This window comes from Nematolebias whitei, chromosome 8 (genome assembly GCF_014905685.2).
Source record: "Nematolebias whitei isolate Nwh7 chromosome 8, NemWhi1, whole genome shotgun sequence".
NCBI lineage: Eukaryota > Metazoa > Chordata > Actinopteri > Cyprinodontiformes > Rivulidae > Nematolebias > Nematolebias whitei.
The window spans coordinates 7,587,949-7,607,676 of NC_056505.1; the positions used below are offsets into that span (position 1 = coordinate 7,587,949).

A 19,728-nucleotide genomic window follows, 5' to 3' on the forward strand; every position below is an offset into this window, starting at 1 on the left:
TAATACTACTGCTGCTACTACTACTACTACTACTACTACTACTACTACTACTACTACTACTGCTGCTGCTGCTGCTGCTGCTGCTGCTACTACTACTAATACTACTGCTGCTGCTACTACTAATACTACTACTGCTGCGACTACTACTGCTGCGACTACTACTACTACCACTACTACTACTGCTGCTGCTGCTACTACTAATACTACTACTACTACTAATACTAATACTACTGCTGCTGCTACTACTACTACTACTACTGCTACTGCTACTGCTGCTGCTACTACTACTACTACTAATACTACTGCTACTGCTGCTGCTACTACTACTACTAATACTAATACTACTGCTGCTGCTGCTGCTACTACTACTACTACTAATACTACTGCTACTGCTGCTGCTACTACTACTACTAATACTACTGCTGCTACTGCTACTACTACTACTACTAATACTACTACTAATACTAATACTAATACTACTGCTGCTGCTGCTACTACTACTACTACTACTACTACTGCTACTACTAATACTAATACTACTGCTGCTGCTGCTGCTACTACTACTACTACTACTACTACTAATACTACTGCTACTGCTGCTGCTACTACTACTACTAATACTACTGCTGCTACTGCTACTACTACTACTACTAATAATACTAATAATATCTGTGAAATGTATTTAAAAAAACATATTATGACAGTATGCAGATCAGGCCATAACTCATTTACTGAACACTTCCAGCTGTTGTCTTAAAGGTTTATTAATCTTGTGAGCAATCCTATACAAGACTGAGTATTTCATTTTTCTAAATGTTTTAGTACATCTTCTACAGCTCTGGTTGTTTTTTGTTGCCATTGTTGTTTCTTGTCCTACCTGTTTGGTAAAAGCAACAATGAGAAAACATCGCTGATGTTCTTTGTATCAACAGAAATGGTGTCACTGCGCCTTTAAGAAGGTGAACTCAAGGTGTGGTTTATTCCTAAAAACGCTTCCGGTCCAGCATGCTCGTGTAAACAGTGCAGGTCGGTCCAAATCTGTTGCAGAGACGCAGACAGGTGGTCCGACATGTCAGACGGGTCACTGTGGTCTGTTACTGGGATTAACATGGATTGACAGGGGTCCACCGTGTCGGTGTGTGTGTGTGTCATAGGGCACGAGCTCACAGGTGAACTCGTCAGACAGGTTTGGACGGAAAGCCTTTTGTTCAGTTATTTCTGAGGGCGATGTTGGAAAGTTAACATGAATATAGTCGCAACTGTAGCGCTTCTACAGCTGTGTTTATCTGCCACAGGTGAGTTTTTTTTTTTTTAACCGCAGGTGAATCTAAATCAATTAACCCCCTCGCGCTTACTTCTCGCTTCATCTTGTTTCAGCCTCAGTTTCGGATAAAGACCCCACCGAAACTGTCGTTACAGCCGATCCCGGCGACGTAGTCATACTTCCGTGTTACAGTGGCGGGAACCGAACACCTTCGTGGACGACGTGGACGAAAAATGGACAGAAACTCGGCGACGCGTCCACGAACTCCGAGGCTCGCTTCGCCGTGCTGCACGACGGGAGCCTGAGGGTCGGTGCGGCGAAGGTTGGCGATGAGGGCAGCTACCTGTGCACCTCCACTCTACCTGGCAACAGCACCTTCCAAGCACGTGCGCTGCTTCAAATAGCCAGTAAGTGTAAACAGCCCAGAGTCAGTCCAGGCTGCGTGACCAGAGCGGCGGTCACGTGACTGTGTGACGCTCAAGGGACAGGCGCCATAACCAAAGAGGGCAATGTGCTTAGCGTCGTTGTAGATGTTGGCATAACTGTTGTAGCAACAGAAGCTAAAAGGGAAAACGTCTCATTTCACGTCAGCAGATTTTATTTTATTTACCTCAATGTGAATGGGAACTGACCATAATTAAAGTTAATAATGCAACGGTTTAAAATTAAACTTAGCCCATAAAGTCAATGTGTTATACTGTTAAGCACTACGCTGAATCATATTACAGTTTAGTACAAATTATTAAATCGTACAATCTGCCGTTACTTAAGACAAGTTATCCTTCAAAGTATCACAAGTATACAGTGAACATTTTCTAAGTGTCTACTTCATGAACAGGTAAATAATAATTAATATATGTTGAACAAAGTAAAGTCAGGTCCCCTGGACGGATTCTTGTTGAAACCTTTTGTCTTTTATCCAGAAGACTTCGTCAGTCTGAGGAATAATAAACTCAGTCTTATAAATGGCACCTTCTCATAATGGATCAGCCAATTTGTTGTTGACATCCAGAACTAGCTGTTCACATGATCAAGGAGGACCGTCAGCCTAACAACTGGTTGTTGGTGCCCTGGTGGCCGCTTGCTATTCACAGAGGGCTGAGTGATACTAGCAATAACAGCATTGTAAGGGGGACAGTTGGACATGGAGGCCTCCACCCCTGTTTAACGAAGAATGGGTTATTTTCACAAAGATGGCCTCCTTTACTCCTCACTCCAACCAGCATTCCTCTCTATCCAGGATATGAACATCTTCATCCCTGAAAGAGTGACTGCTGGCCTGGAGATGAGTTTAGACCACAGCCTGGCCTGATGATGTTGATCTTCTGTGCTGGTCCATCCTTTTGGCCAGTGGCTGTTTAGTTTCCCCGATGTAAGACTGGTCACCCTCCTGGCACTGAACAGCATACACAATATTACTCTGTTTGTGCCGGGGGACTGGATCTTTGAGATGAACCAGTCTTTGCCTTAATGTATTTTGGGGTTTGAAAGCCACTGAGATGTCATGCTTGGAAAATAAACGTCTCAGTTTCTCTGATACTCCCTCAACATACGGAATGACCACTGGTCTGGGTCTGGGTTCCTCCTTTTCACCTGATGCTGACTGGAGTCCTGTTTTGGGTTTATTCTCTGCTTTCAGGAAGGCCCCATTAGGATATCCACATTGCTCTAGAGCCTGTCTTGTGTGGGATTTCTCCTTCTGCCTGGCTCCTGAGTTAGTGGGGATGCTGTCCACTCTGTGGTCCAGAGTCCTGATGACAGAGTCCCAAAAAGGAATCCAGCCAGCCATCAAGTGAAAAGGAGGAACCCATACATAGACCAGTGACCATTCTGTATGTTGCAGGAGTTGCAGAGAAACTGAGATGTTAATTTTCTAGACATTAGTGCCATTCCCATTCTTTTGGTAAAATCCACCACCATCTGTCCTACCTGCTTTCTTTCATTGATATATTGACCTATCCATCACTTCCTCATTCCCTTTGTTTCTTTCACCGATATGTCCATTCAAGTTTGCTGTTTAATCCAATGCTGCAAGCTTTGCTGCCCTTCCACTTGGTCTTTTGGACGCAAAAAACATGTACCTTCCTTCTCTGCATCATGTCTGCCAGCTCTCTACCATTACCTCTCATTGTCCCCACAGTAACAGTAGCACAAAGGCCTCGACCGATCCAGTATGGTGTCACTTAATTTAACTCTCATTTTAGTTTTGGCAAAAGTGTTTTATGTCAGATGCCATCCTGACCCAACCCCTCACCATTTACCTGGGCTTGGGATACAAGAGATAAACGTCCTTGTGTTCCCTAGTGGCTGGTTTAAATAAAACGTTAGTAAACGTTAAAAAAAGCTAAATGTTAGCTAAAGTAAGCATAAGATTTGCCTAAAATGGCAAAACATTGGCTTATAGTGGCAAAATGTTAGCTAAAGTTCGCAAGTGTAGATTACTGCAAGAGACCAGAGGTGGGCTTGCTCTTCTGTGAAAGCCTGTGTCAAACTAAAACAGCAAAAGTAGCCATCCTGCTTCAGATCAAACAGATCGCAGCATATTTATGAACATTTCACTTCAGGTCATTTATATCTTTGCAGCTGTTTGTTTAAAAGCGTCACGCTAGAGGAAGACTGTTCTAATTGGCCCTCACACAACTTTACTTACCCTTACTGTGCAACTTCAAGACATGACTCAAATACCAACAAACTGACCTATTGTTTATTTTACTGACACCTACAGCGGCAGTGTCTGCTTGTACTGCACATAATTCCGTCATTTTGAACATGGCCAGGATGGATTTCCGTCATCGGTAAAAACGAGGAGAGGGAAACAAGTGTTTTGTTGCTGCCTTGTAAAAGCTATCCGATCTAATGGTGATACAGGAATTAAACGTACATTCCTATCAACCAGCGGAGTGAACCTAAGTCATAGTTTGACCCAATCAGAGCAGGGCGTGTCGTTCTGTCTGGTTCACGATGGGCCTGGGCGTGAGCAGCTCGTGGAAGCTCACCTGCAGCAAACCAAGGAAGACACCCTGCTACCATAACAGAACCGCCAACCCCTTCATGAATGTGATATGTAATAAATTATTAAACATCTACGTATTAAACGTATGTTCGCACTTGACCAATTCATTGCAACCAGAGTAGATACCAGAGCTGATACACCTTTACCCCCACCCCCTCCTCATGCACCGTGCCCCAACCTCCCCAGGACTTTTGTATCTAAAATCCAATGTATTAAATGTTAAAGTGTTTGGGGCATCGTACAGGCATGTGCAACCTGTGCGCCGGATCGAACTCCGGGTCAGGGAGAGGGAAAGACATGCAGCGCCACGGCCTGTTGAGTTTCTCTCGCGGTGATGGAGGCTGTTTCTGCTGTTTTGGTATCAGATGGTTGGGGAACCTCTAGATGTAGACAAAAAAATCAGCCCCGATATTTTTTTTTTTCTGCTTTAATCCATGGTTTTATCTTTGCTTATCATGGAACAAGAATGGCGTACTGTCACACTGCAAACTTACCATTGACGATGTTACTAAATGTGAAGGTGCACGATTGTAACGCAACACTCTTATGTATTTCAGGTGGACCAAATAATGCGTCTATGCTCATTTTCCCTTGTATTACACTACCCAACGGGACACTCTTCACCAGTCAGGACACCTTTGTCCATTTCCACTGTGCCGCCTCGTCTTACCCATCCCAGCAGCTGAGCTTGAAGTTCAGTGGAGCTCCGTCCAGCAACAACACACTGAACTCCACCTCACAGTCCTCGCTGGACTTCAGGATTAAGAGCATTCAGCGCAGCTCTCAAGGAGTTTACACCTGCAGTGCCATCAACACCGTGTCCAACCGGACGGTTAATAGAAGCACAGAGCTACTGGTGTATCGTAAGTAGCATTCATTCCCTTTATTTATACAGGTTAGTCCCATTGAGCCTCGGGGATAGGCCTGTCACGATAAACAATAAATCAATTAATTGCATGATGAATGAAAATTATTGACCTCGTTTTCATTTATCGGCTTTATCCTGTCGACTGAAGACAAGGCTCTACTCCGGTGCTCTTTACTGACTCCTCCCTTTCTCTTTAAAATCTGTTTTTAACCGTCCAAAATGGCGTTTTTGAATCGTTAAAAGCAGCTAAGCTGAGAAGCTCAGCTACGAGCTAAGCTAACAGGCCAACTAGGGGAGAAACCTCAGTTTTGTCAAAGCTCCAAAGCGCCTCCCTCCCGTTTTTCTCAAAGAGACACGCTGCTCGCTCCCTCAGTATCCATCCTTCAGTTCAGTCTTATACTGCCATCGGGTGGTCGAAAAAGGTACTACATGTAAAACAAAATGAGATGATGGAAAACAGTTCTTCTTAAATTTGACAATAATTACAAATTATTGTCAAATTTCAAACAATATTGTTTATCGCAATAATTTCTGAGACAATTAATCGCCCGGCAAAATTAGTTATCGTGACAGGCCTACTCGGGGACTCATTTACAACATGAGCCAAGTATTCTGCTGTACACTTTAGATAATAATTTTAGTCTGTAGATTTTTTTCTCATGTGTTTGGATACACGTCCAATAAGTTGAGCTTCGACCACATGCTTTCGTAGCCATCAACAAGCCTTTGGTGTAATTCATCCTGGACCTTTGATCGCACTTCGTGGCAGAACTAAGAGAAATCATTTGAACTGGTTGGTTTCCTGCACGGACCCGTCTTTTGCGTATAATCCACAAATTTTCTGCAGGGGGAACGTCAGGGTTTGTGCCAAGGCTGGTGTGTGTTTGAGGCCGGTGTTCCGTCGGAACCACATGTGTCCAAGTTTCAACTGTCTTAGCTGATGATTTGAGGTGAAGTTAAAGAACTCGGGCTCAGTTCGCCTCTTTCATTTTTCTGTGTACTTTCTGCAATGCACCAGTATCATGATGCTACCCCCACCATGCTTGACAGTTGGTAGTTTTTTGTAGGTTTGAAAGCCACACTTTGAATTCTCCAAACGTTCTTTCTTGTCTTTGTGGCCAAATAGTTGCACATTTGTCTTCTTTGACTATAAAATCTTTCCCCGGAATGCATTTAGCTTGTCCATGTGGGCATCTACCGGTACTTACTTCATTTGAGCGTGAAGGTCTTGCTTTTGGAGCTCTATCTCAGTCGGTGGCAAATAAAAAATAAAAAACTGGCTTCACTGTGGACAGTGACACTGGTCCAGCAGACTTGAGCCTTGATGGTTGTTCCTGGACATGCTAATTGTTTTTTCCCCTCTTAGATCATCAGAGTTTACTGGACTAAACCCTCTTTGTGCTGGTGAAGAGGAACTGCCAGGTGCAGCTATTCACCAATGAGTAGTTAATAGAAACAGCCTTTTTTAAACATTTAATATATTTAAGTGAATGTGTATACATTGGAGCCAGTATGAATGATTTTGATTCCGTGTGTATTGTGAAATGTTTCTGGATTAAGTCAAACTAATGCACTAAGTTGTTGTTTTTAAAAGTAATTAAAGCTGCATAGTTGTTCCGTCCTGGAACAAATGCTTGAAACAAATCTATAAATGTTTTAAATTATTCAAATCATTAATACACGAGTGTGCATGAACTTTTGACGGCAACTGTAAAGTATTAAAACGGTTTTAGATGAGGAGTTGTGCACTAAAGCTGATTTACAGACGACTCACAGTAACACATGATCCTTGTTTTTTATTTTCCATTAAGCTGCAGTCTCACTTCATGCAAACTGTAGTTTATAGTATAAGGCATGGTGAACATAAACAAGTTTACCCACCTGATATACATATTGTGGAGCAAAATGCAAATATGATACCTTTTTTTATTATTATTTTAACCTGCTTCGATAATAAAAGTGGTGTTTGAGGGCACAGCTCACGAATGAGATTTGAAGCTTGGACTATTTTTCTGTTTTTATTTATTTTTTTTGTACACATTATGGGAAAAAAGCAGCTTAAAGAGTAAAAAAGACATTTATCCAGTTCAACTTTTTGCACCATTTGCTGTTTTTTGGGACTTTTCAAAAGAGTTTGGTTTGGATTTTCCTCCCTGCAGAAACAGGGAGATGTTTAATGTTATAACTGAAGCTATTACGCTTTATGGATTTTTACATTTGCCTGGTGTCTTTTTTTTTTTTTAATTAGATGTCCCGGATACACACCCTGACTGCATGTGGGTCCCGTCGCAGGACCTCTCCTCCATCCAGCTGAACTGCTCCTGGTTTGGAGCGTACCCCGCCCCGAAGCTGCGCTGGGGGGAAGACGGCAACTTCCAGGAGACGGAGGACCTCTCTGTGAGGCTGAACAGCTCCCGGGTGTCCGACGGGCAGAAGGTGAAGTGCACGGCCATGCACAAACTGCTCGTAGAAGGAAACGAGAGGTCGTGCTCGCTCACCCTCAGTAAGTAAAATGAGTCCTGTTACAATCCTGAGAAATGCGGCTGTTGAATGTTTTATATTTCCAGCTGACGGCGTCCAGAGAATCAAATTCAACCTTCTAGTTTCGGGTAGAGTCGAGTAAAATAATGATGAACACAAATAAATTAAAGCTGCAGCATCTTGGAAAAAACAGTAGTCGATGTCTACAGCGTAGAATCCTGGACTGAGGTCGACCGAGTAGAGATCTTTAGAAATCAGGGCAGCTGATGAACGATGCACAACACCAGTTAGTTTTGTTCAGTATGTAATATTCAATACAGTTTATTTCTATAGCTCCAAGTCACAACAGCAGTGTCTCTGGGCGCTGTACAAATTGCATTATAAAAGCCAATTAGTAAAAGTTATTTGTCTAAGGGAGCCAGCAGATCGTGTTGAATCTTCACTTTGTCATTCTCTCGTCCTGAACAAGCACAAAGGCAACAGTGGAAAGGAAAAACGTTTCATTTTCATTGAACTAAAAGTAGAACATTGATGGCGTAAAAATGTATAGTTCACAACCTTTAGAAGAATTTGACCAATTAATTGGTGTGTCTCTAACTATCTGAATATCAACGCCTGGATTTCTGCTAAAAGTGACGTATAGTTTGAATAGTCAGAGCATCAAAACTGCAGTTGTGACATTTTCCTTGAAAGGTTTGTTGCGATGGTCTGTCTGTCTCAAAACAAGTTTTCTCAAGCTGCGTTTAATTCATCATCTGGGAAAATAGACCATAATGCATTGCGTGGCTTACTGAGGCTAATGCTAATGTCCGTAGCTCATTATGGAGATTTTCATTAGCCTTTATGAAAATACCTTTAATTATCTCATCATCTTTTATATAAAGTATTTTGTCTCCTCCTCTGTCTGAGCTATGGGTTTGAGAAATGCTGATAAAATGTATAATTGTATAAAATGTTTACTTCTAATTATGAAACATTAAAAAATATGTTGTAAATCGCCATAGTTCAACTTTATGATGTCGTGCGGCTCTGTTTTAATATTTACGTACTTGCCTGTTTTTATACAGAAATATTTTGTAGAAGATATTAATTTATAATTTTAGCACGAAGATTTCTTGTATTGTCACAAAACCATTGATTATTCTGAACTTGCACGCTACCTACAGTTTGCCATGAATGTCAAAACAACAAAACTTTATTTTTTCGCCACTTTTCAGTCAAAACTGCAATTCAAAGGGTTTTACAGAGAAGGAGAACTAAAACAGAGGATTTCTTCCTATAGATATGAAGTCCGTTGTCATTTATGATTCTTCAAAGTTGTGTTTAGATGTTTTCAAAAATGTTGCTTTAAAACGAGATTAGAGATTGTGTTTGCTAACTTTGTAGTTCATAGTGAGTGATGGCATCTGTTATGACAAAGGAATATTTAGAAAATTCCTTGAGTAACATTTTTATTAATGAAACGTCACCCCTCACTATAATTTACCCCCAAATTCCGTGTACTTTCAAACATTTTTTAAACGGTTTCACAATTTCCTGTCACCTAGCAAACTAAAACTTTAAAACAACAATCACCTCATCATCTGAGGTGCATGAGAAAGTATGCACTGAAGGAATGAGAAGACTCTGAGTAATGTCAAGTTGACACGGTGATCAGATGTTCCTCCTGCCTCGTAGGGAACTGGTTTTTACCGTCATAAAACCCAGTCCCAGTGTTTGTTTTATGAAGTTAAACACAGAGTGTTAAAAGACAACAATCAAATGGCTCTGTTGTCTCGGTTTTAATCACTGCGGCCTACTTACTGATCGTAGCGTAGTATTTGTCCAGATTCATTGTTTTCTGTTATTAGTAGTTGTTGATGTGAGGTTTTAGGTGCAGTCAGAGGCACATTTGCTGTCACTGTCATGAGGATGCTGTGAGGACTTCTGAGTCACTCCGGGGTGTGAAAGGGTGTCGTCACTTCAGGACCTTCTTCACATTCTGAGATGATGACGTAAACGTGTGAGCGTGAAGGAATAAAACTTTTATCTCTGTGTTCAATGAGTGATCTGAAAGCCTAAAACAATGGCAAAAAAAAAACATATTTTCAGATGTATAAGTTGCAGATTTTTGCATAATTTGCATAATTTGATACCCTGCGACTTGTACACCGACGTGACTTACTTGTTTTTTTTTTCCCATATTTATAAACCAATTTTTGGCTGAGAGATGACCGTTTTCATTCATCCTGACATTAAAAATATTGAACGCTACCATTTTCAGCCACTAGATGGCACTTAAGAGTATGGCATGCTGTTGTGTCATGTAATAGGTCCAAAAAAGGTTATAAACAAAACAACTGGACTTGATTTGTAATTGAAGATGTTTCGCTTAAAAGTTACAAATAAAGTCCAGTTGTTTTGTTTATAAACTTTTTTGGGGGGGTTTACCATGTCCTGGATGACTGAGAATCTTCACCAGCATCATGTAATGGGTGAAAGTGGCTATTAATGACACAGTGGGCTTGCCATACAGGCCACCTTCATCCAGCTACGGGATCATGCGGGGAGCAAACGTCAGATCAGCTTCATTTTGCTGCGCCGCCCCGGTAAATTGCAGCTGATTTGACCATTAAAGTGCATTTATTAAGTAAAACTTCAACAGAGACACACTTTTGTTATAATGCCGAGCAAACAAATAATTGTTTTAGGTGCTTATCTTGTTAAATTTTGAAGAAACGCACAGCGAGTCGTCCATCTGCGCGCTTCCGCGTATCGGCTTTTGAAAATGCAGCTGATTTGACCATCAAAGTGCATTTATTAAGGAAAAGTTAGACTGAGACACACCTTTTGCTATAATTTCAAGCAAACAAACAATTGTTTTTAATTGTTAATCTTGTTAAATTTTTGTTAGTCCTCCTGTGCACGCTCCTGCGGCTGCCATTAAGCAGCCAATCGATTTTTGGCACAACACCGGTCCACATTTCCGGGTGGTCAGCGGTGGCAGGTAATAGTTGCAACTTATATGGCGAAGCGACGTGTTTGTTTTTTTCCACTTTATTTGACATATTTGGACTTATGTGATGTGTACGGCAGAAACTACAGTATTTACATTTAGATAATCAGATGCAAGATGCACTTATTTCAAGGTTCTTTGTCTTTCGCATCACGTGGTTCAAGAGGTGGAACAAAATTGTACACAAGGTTCCAGTTACACTCAAAAATAGCTACAATATAAAGTATTAAAGAAACAGTATAAAAGGATATAAGATGTATGCTAAACACTAATAATGTAAGATAATACGGTGTATTAAACAGCAGCCTGAACATAAGTCTTGAGTCACTGTGTTGCTGATTGTTAAAGTCATGATTCAACCTGTTCATTTACATTTTAGATGTTCTGGCACATCAACTGTTTGTGTTTTAGGTCCAACAGGATTTACTGAATTATCAAATAAATTGGGTATTTTAATTCTGATGTCTGATTTAAAGCAAACCGGGTCCAAATGAAACGAGATTATTTCAGTACAAAATATGTATGATTAAAAAAATTATTTCCAACTTGTTTTATTTTGGGAATTGGGGAATGAACATTCAAAGAAGAAAAACAAACCATCACATTATTTTAAATAATAGGTCCTTGTGTGTAAATAAATTAACTATTTTGTTATTTTTGCTAAAAAATAGATCAGATGTTGTTTTTTTAGGCTATCTTTCCTAAATTAATTTTTTTTTAATTGCAAAAGCTAAGGTTTACTCATTGGGTTCTTGTCAATATATCAAGTAAATGTGTGTGTTTGTATGTGGTTGATTTTTGGCAGATCTATTTTTTCATCGGAAAAATGTTGTATGAAGGTGCACTTCTATTAAAACAAACAAGTAGCTCCACGTGTGAATATATGTACAGCTAGGCCTGTCACGATTACAAATTTTGCTGGACGATTAATTGTCTCGGAAATTATTGCGATAAACGATAATATTGTTTGAAATTTGATAATAAATAGTAATTGTTTAATTTGTTTTGCATGTAGTACCTTTTTTGACCACTGGACGGCAGTATAAGACTGTTTGAACCAAAGGATGGATAGTGAGAGAGCGAGCAGCGTGTCTCTTTAAGAACAATGGGAGGGAGGCCCCTTGACGTGACATGGGCTGTCTCTCTTCGGTTCTCAAAATGGCAGACGCTCGGTGTGGTTTGAGCTCGTTAGCATAGCATTTTTCACACAAATCTTTTAATTAAAAATCAGTAAACAAGCTCTCAGCTTCTTTTTGCAGAGAAAAACAACTTTTTAGACGAAGGCACGGGATTCAACCGTGAATTTTGGAGCTTCGACAAGACAGAGGTTTTTTTTTTCCCCAAGGTCAGCCTGTCGGAGCTTAGCTTCTCAGCTTAGCTGTTTTTAACGATCCAACAACGTGATTTTGGACGGCTAAAATGGATTTTAAAGAAAAGAGAAAGGGAAGGGTCAGTGCACCAGAGTTGAGCTTTTTGTCATCCAGTGTCTTCAGTAGAAAGAGACGCTAAGAAACGGTAAAGCCGATAAATGAAAATGACTTTGATCATTTTAATTTATCATGCGATATTAATTGATTTATTGTTTATCACGACAGGTCTATATGCAGCCGATAAGAACTTTATGAACTTAATGTTATTACATGAATTGTTTCAAAGAAAGAAGCAACATTTAGTTACTGTATCTGTGTTTTCCTTCAGAGTCTCCGTACCCTGAAGGCGACCCGATGCTCGTGGCTGTACAAGGAAAAAACGTAACTCTAATCTGCACTGAGACCGCAGCCTCCCCCCCTGCTAACATCACATGGAGAAAAGGGGTGCCGCAAACCAGCATCGAACCGGGATCAAAGTACGTCCTGTCTGACCATGGCCCCAACTACCAACTGACCATACTGAACGTCAGCAAGGACGACGAAGGCTGCTATTACTGCCACAGCCAGAACCAGCTCGGAGCCAAGGACCTGGAGGTCTGCCTCACTGTGAAAGGTGAGTATGCTGAGCAGGTTTATTTGTACGTTCTTGTAAAACCTTGACGGAGACCAAGTGTCGACACAAACTTGTACAGTGAGGTTCTGCAGCGGTAAACAGAGATGATGCAGCGAGATGTAATCTAGAGCTGGAATGCTGGTGAACCTGCTGCCCCACCCTGTTCTGTCTTTTGAATCCTGTCCTTTTTTTTTTCTGCTTTTGCTTTTTGTCCTCAGCATCCTCCGCGTACACCGGGGGGATCATCGGCGTCTTCATTGCATCTCTGATCGTTGGCTCGGCTGTAGTCATAGCAAAAGTCCTTTATTCCAAGAGACACCAAATTTGTCTGGGTACTTTCTATTTTTGTAATATTTTACAGTCAAAATGAAATTACTTTGATGCAGTTATACTGACGTTAAAACTTCTCTCTTGTTATTTCAGGGGGCCTCAGGTGAGTAGCTCGCTCTGCATTACTTTCAGGTTCATACCGTCTGCAGCACTAAAAATGGAGGAAGTACCACACTTCAGGTTGCATTTTACAGCAGAAACTAGTATTCCACGATGCAATATTACTAAATACATTAAAACAGCCTCTCTGTGGCTTATTTTGCAGCGGTGACAACTAGTTTGGTTTTTCCTTTTAATAAAAATAAAGAAATGCTTAAAACATTCAAATTCCAGGATTATAAAAGGAACTTGATGCATCACCCCTGATACAATCTGGAGAAACAGCAGAAATGTAAACCAAGCGCACCGCTCATTATTACATCTGCGCGCACTGACGTGTATAACGTTACACAGTTGTTCCAGTTTTTAAATTTTAGACCGTTCCGCCTCGTGCGTTTGTTTCAAAGTTCCACGTGAGCAGGAATCGTTGAGCTGCATCACAAGCCAATGCTCTGCAGCCCAACATATTTATCTATGGGTGTGGTTCCTTATCTATTTTTCTAAGACGTTAACCAGCAGGATGTGCATGTGGGCTGTTGCCAAACGTTAAAAAAAAAAAAAACATTAACCGTTTTATTACTTTAGTTTGCAAAACCAAATAAAAATATAGCTGAGGAAATGAGCCAGAACATTCTGGAAGAAGAAGAAACTTAAAGGATTGGGTATTAAATTTTAAGCAAATTGAATTTATTCGAGTATGTGTTGGGAATGACTCTCAGTTACTACCACACTAAGTTTTAGTTCAATATTTAAATAAAAAAATGACTGTGGTGGCCATTTTGAATGTGTTTGACTCCAAAATATAATCGGTTATACCATATTTTCCGGTATATAAATCGCTTCAGAGTACAAGTCGCATCAGTCAAAAAAAGCATCATGAAGAGGAAAATATATATATGTCACATTTATTATGCGTTTAATGGTCAAAACAGCTTCATTTCGCCTGGGTGGTGCAGCAACATCCATCCATCCATCGCAGCCGGAGCTGCTAGTTCTCCAGCGTTCCTCCGCCTGCACCAGCTGAGTGAAGCGAGCGCACACGTGAGAACTTGCTGTTGCAGTTCTTCGAAATTTAAAGTGTCAGTCAAAAATCGTGTTATAAATATGGAAAATAAAAAGTATATACTGTAAGTTGCTTCAGCGTATAAGTCACAGGTTTGACAAATCTATGCAAAAAAAAAAACTGCGCCTTATACGCTGGAAAGTCCGGTACATATACATCCAATAGGTACTTTTCTGAAAAGTCTCATTTACAATCTGCCCACTTGGTAAAGAGATATTTTGCTGACAAACAGAAAATGACATGATCGCCTGCTTTTCATGGCGTCGAAGCCAAACTGTAAAAAAAAGAAAAAATAAGTTTAAGGATTGGTACTTTACCAAAGAAGTTCTCTTGGTAATGATTAAATCCCTTTTTCTTTGCCATACATTGAAAAAATATTTAAATGTTTTTGCATTTGGTGGCATCAATTAACGCTAAACATGTTGTAAGCTCTCCACAAAATGTTTTATTGGAGCTTCCTTTGTAAAACACCCTGATGCATGCTCAGTAATCCAGGTAGAAAAATCTTAAAATTGAAGTCGGGTTATCTGGACGGACTGTTTTTGTTGAAACGTTTCGTCTTTTATCCAGAAGACTTCTTCAGTCTGAGGAGCTGCAACAAACTCAGTCTTATAAACGGCACCTTCTCAAAGTGGATCAACTAGTCTGCTGGTGACAGACAAAACTATTTGTCCATATGATAAAGGAGGACCATCAGCCTAACGACCGATCGTTAGTGCCCTGATGACCGCTTGTTATTCACAGAGGGCTGAGTGATACTAGCAATAACAGCATTGTAAGAACTTTGGCTGTGGCTGCCCAGGAGGAGACAACAGGGGAGAGGGCGGGCCCCAGAAACTATTTCATCACCAGCAAACAGGTTGGTCCACTATGGGAGTGCACTGCTTGTGGGACACAGTTTGTTTGTGGCGCCTCAGATTGAAGAAGTCCTTTGGATGAAGGACAAAACATCTCTCAAAAAAAAAAAAAAACACGTCCAGATGACTTGACTGAACTTTGTTGGATTATTTTTTTATTTTTTTTTTACCTGTATTATATTATTGAGCATGAACCTTGACACACTGTAAGAAAGTGACAATTGGACACGGAGGCCTCCGTTCCGTTTAATGATGGATGATTTCTCTTCACAAGGAGGAAGCCATCTTTGTGAACACCAAAGTTCATGCTCAATAATCCAGGTACAAATCCAACAATGTTCAGTCAGGTCCTCTGGACGGTTTCTTCATTTTATTTTCTGCTCAGACGTTTCGTCCTTCATCCAAAGGACTTCTTCAGTCCGAGGAGCCACAAACAAACTGGACTCCCACAACCACCACACTCCCATAGTGGGAAAAAAACAGTTGTGAAGATAAACCATCCAGCATTAAACAGGGCGTTGGCCTCCGTGTCCAGTTGTCACCTTCTAACAATGTTGTTATTGCTAATACCATTCAGCCCTCTGTGAATAGCAAGTGTAGAACATCAGTGTACTATCGGTCATTAGGCTGATGATCCTCCTTTTTCCTGTGAACAGGTACTTCTGGATGTCACCAGCAAACTGGATGACCCACTTTAAAAAGGGGCTATTTTAAAAGACTGAGTTTAGTGCAGCTCCTCAGACTGACAGTCTTTTAGATAAAAGACGAAACGTTTCAACATGAAGAATCCATCCAGAGGACCTCGCACAACTTTTTTTTAGACATTAGTAAAACGGTTGAAACGGATTTTGTTTCTCTGGTTTTGTGCATCCTGGGGTTTCGTTCTCGGTCAGATGTGCTCTCAGAGCAGCGCTCTGGATGAATTTGAAACCTTGTTTGTTCACGTTGTTTTCTTGCTAATATTTCCTGCTGCACCACTTTTACTCGAGTCTCATCATTTTTAGGCAGGTTTTTTACAAACCGCTTTTATCCTAATGAATCGCTCAAATGTGAAACAAACTATAAAAAAATACAGCTTTATTGATCAAGAACTTTAGAAAATACACAAACTTCTGATGACGCATATTAGAGTCTTGCGTATTTGTGTTCTGTTGTCTTACTACGTTCTCTGTCCTGCAGGGACGAGGACAGGGACGACGTCCTGAGCCTGGTGGAATCGGACGATGAACGGGTGTTTCAGGACACCGTCCCCCAGCTGCCTCCGTTAGCCAACGGTCGGCACACGACGCTTGTGGAAGTACATCGGATCCCCTCCTGTACGCTCTCATTGCTTTTTCCTCTGCTTTTGTTCACTGAGGTGTTTGGGGGAAATGACAGTTTCTCCTCTTTCTCAGGCGATCACGAGGAGGCAGAACCTACGGACCTGAGCCCACAGCAGCCAGAAGACACTGAACACACAGAACCAGAGGATCTTGTAACATTTTAGTTTTTTTTTTTTTTTTTTTAGATCAGCGTGTCGTTTTAGGAAAATTAAATTTCCCTCTGCGTGTGAACAGAAATGCTTCTGAGCTTGTTTTTATGTTGTGTTTATTTGTACAGCAATTTAAATTTGTGTTTTTTTGGGGCGTTTTTTTTTTTTATTTTATTTTTTTTTAGCACTTCAAACCTGCATTGTGCAGGTTCTGTGGTAAATCTGGTGTAAAGGACTTTTAACTGTCCCAGCCTTGAATGCAACTCTGCACTAAAATCTTTCAAGTAAAACTCCGTCTTTCTGTTTTCTGCAGTTTGCTCACCAGATACAGATCGATTCACTTTAAGATGATTTGAATCCAGAAAGATTCGCAACAAACCTTGAAGCAACGATGAAACTAAAACCAGGAATGGTGGAACAAACCGTTATATGATCTGTTGAGACTGGTGGTTTAAATCTCAGTGCATGACTCGTTCCTGATGCTTCACACCCTGTCAGAAAAATAAACATTTATATACGGAATGGTTTGTTAGACAAAGTAGATATGTCATTTTGTAAACCGAACTGCTTTTGAAAATAAAAACAAATTTCCACTGCACTAAAGTGAACTCATTGTTTCAAATAAACGAGAGAAATGTATTCACAGTGGAGTGAAGTGATGTCGATTAAGGGAAACTTCAAGCTGAATGCTGTGGTCTTTAGTGTACATTTTATTTGAAATAATTTACCATGGTGTTTTAAATGGGCCAAAGTGAGCTGATGCATTTAAACAATGTGATCCAGTGAAATGCACACAGAAAAATAAAAAGGCTGGAAATGAACTGTGAGCTCAAATGAATAATTTATGATTTGTATTTTAAAACGGCTGTAGGAAGACTTGGGTTATTTTATTTTCTTTAACGTCTCGACGCTTCCATCAAGACAATTTAAAACCATTCCCTCTGACTAATCAAAGGTTGTAGAAGGTTTAATTAAAAAAGCTGATTTAATATCAGTTTTTTATATATATATAATGTAAACAAGTGCATTTATATTCATATTTATTTAATCTAGTTTTATAGCTCCGTTTCAGAGAGGAATGTTTTGCTGCAGGGGCATACAGTCATTTATGACTTGGAAATAAGGAACTTGCAGCTCTATCAAGAAGATAAAATCTATAAACCATATTCAAATTTATTATTTATGTAGTGGTATTTTTGAGGTGGTATATACTTTATTCTCAATAGATTCTGATTTTAGTTGCGTCTTCAGTTTGCAGAGGTAAAGTCAGACGTGTAACCAAAGATAATCCTGAAAAACTAAATCTTTTGACAATAACCAGGTAAACAAGACAAGTTTTGTTTTTGTTAGAAGCTCATAGTTTCTACATTCATTCATTTGAATGTTATGTATAATAAATATGAGATCAGAGCTGCCGCTCAGCGAGAAGGTTGCTGGTTCAAATCCCAGCCCGGGACCTTTCGGGGTGGAGCTTGCGTGTTCCGTCTGTGCATGCGTGAGTTTTCTCCGGGTACTCCGGTTTCCTCCCACAGACCAATAACATGCATGTAAGACTGATGGGTAACTCTAAATTGTCTCAGGTGAGTGAGAGTGAATGGTTGTTTGTCTTTCTATGTGTCCCAGATGGACTGGAGACCTGTCCATGGTGTCCCTGGCCTCTCGCACATTGACAGCTGGATATGGGCACCAGTGACCACTGTGACCTGAGAAAGAAGTGGGTGAAGGTGGATGGATTATTCCCAGATGACTGGTCCAAAGGGTCAGAGAAGGAAACCATTTAACGTTTGGCATCTGTTTTTAAAGCGAGCGAGCCAGAAAGCTTGGATTATCTTCTGTGGATCATGGAAATGTGACTCTAGACCACATGTTTTGTGGCTCTGGAGGTTTAGGACTTTGTTCCCCGAGGCATTTTGTTGGGGGTGCTGGGGTCAGTGTTGAGGGCTATCTGGTCCCTGTATATCCAAAGCATGAAACGTGATCTCATTCTTGACACAACGTTGAGCTCCTTCTCTGTGAGCGTTTGGCTTCACCAGGGATGTCTCTTCCCTTAGATCTTGTTCGTGGTGTTTCATGGACTGGATCTCATGGCGCAGTCGTGGAGAGGCAGGTGTCGGGGTTGGAAACCTCAGTGTTTGCCACAGTGCGCACTAAAGGTTGTCTGTAAGCCAGTTTACAGCCGAGTGTGAACGGCTGGGATGAGAATCCGCTTCTCATGGTGCTCAACTTGGTGGAATGCTCAAGCAAAAGAGTTCAGTGTCTATGGAAAAAACCACTCTCGCTGTATCTTACTCAAAAGGAGCCACGCTCAGAGAAGATTTTCAATTGTTTTTTTCTTGCAAGGATAGATTTTCAGGACAGGTAACAGGAAGTACACGCACGAAGCCCAGTCACAAGAATCTGCCACGGGCAGCGTGTGCAGCTTGTTTTTATACACTTATCAGTTCAGCTGAGTTCACAGACTCGGAGGCGTCCTTGTAGTGTCAGCTGCACGTAGCAGCCTCACCAAGCTCCTCATTCAGATTTCTACTAACCCCAACATATGGTTCATGGGCAGAGGTAACATTCTCAGCCATAGCAGTTAAAAAACATCTAAAAACTTTGACCAAAAATTCCCTAACATCTGGAAGTCTTGTTCACGAGTGCTGGCAGGATGAAATGAAGATGGATCACTGGGTTGAGGGCTAGTCCACTGAAGGCTTTGGTTCGGTCTGTTGGGGTTCAAGTAGGAACTGAGCCGAAAAGCAGAGCTCTCAATTTACTGTGCAGTATACGTTTCAATTGCCACTTACGGTCATGAGATACGGATCACAACCGAAAGAAGATCCTGGATACAAATGGCTGAAATGGACTTTTTCCATTGGTTGGCTGAGCTCGACCTTTAAAGATGAGACAAGAAGCTTCCAGATCTGGGGGGAATCTTGAAGTAGAGCCACATCGAAAGAATTCCGCTGATGTGGTTCAAGGTAAAATGCCACCAAGACACCTCCTTTTGGAGGATTCCCAGGTGCATACTACTGGGAAGAGACCACAGAGCAGACCCAGAACTGCTTCTCTGGCAGAAGAACACTTAAGGATGCTTTAATGGTTCCAGTCACTCGTTTTAAGCTCAAAGGTGACGGGTCTTTCTCTGTTGCAGGTCCAAATCTGTGGAACGAGTACCACAGCATGTCAGACAGGCTCACTGTTTTTAAGTCTCGTTTGAAAACTCACTTTTATTCCCGGGCTTTTGACACGGTGTGAGTTGATTTTAACTTGTCTGTATTCTATAATGTTAGACATTTAGTATGTCTTTACCTCGGTGTGA

General features: G+C 40.9%; 1 protein-coding gene across 1 annotated transcript; it reads left to right on the forward strand.

Moving 5' to 3' along the window:
• Window positions 1–1,028: 1,028 nt before the first annotated feature.
• Window positions 1,029–17,048, forward strand: vsig10 (V-set and immunoglobulin domain containing 10). The gene is made up of 10 exons (XM_037680210.1): window positions 1,029–1,295; window positions 1,378–1,671; window positions 4,835–5,140; window positions 7,394–7,648; window positions 12,320–12,604; window positions 12,823–12,936; window positions 13,028–13,037; window positions 16,133–16,269; window positions 16,348–16,439; window positions 16,738–17,048. The coding sequence occupies exons 1-9, from the start codon at window positions 1,244–1,246 to the stop codon at window positions 16,437–16,439; spliced, it is 1,545 nt and encodes a 514-aa protein (XP_037536138.1). The 5' UTR covers window positions 1,029–1,243; the 3' UTR covers window positions 16,738–17,048.
• Window positions 17,049–19,728: the final 2,680 nt, after the last annotated feature.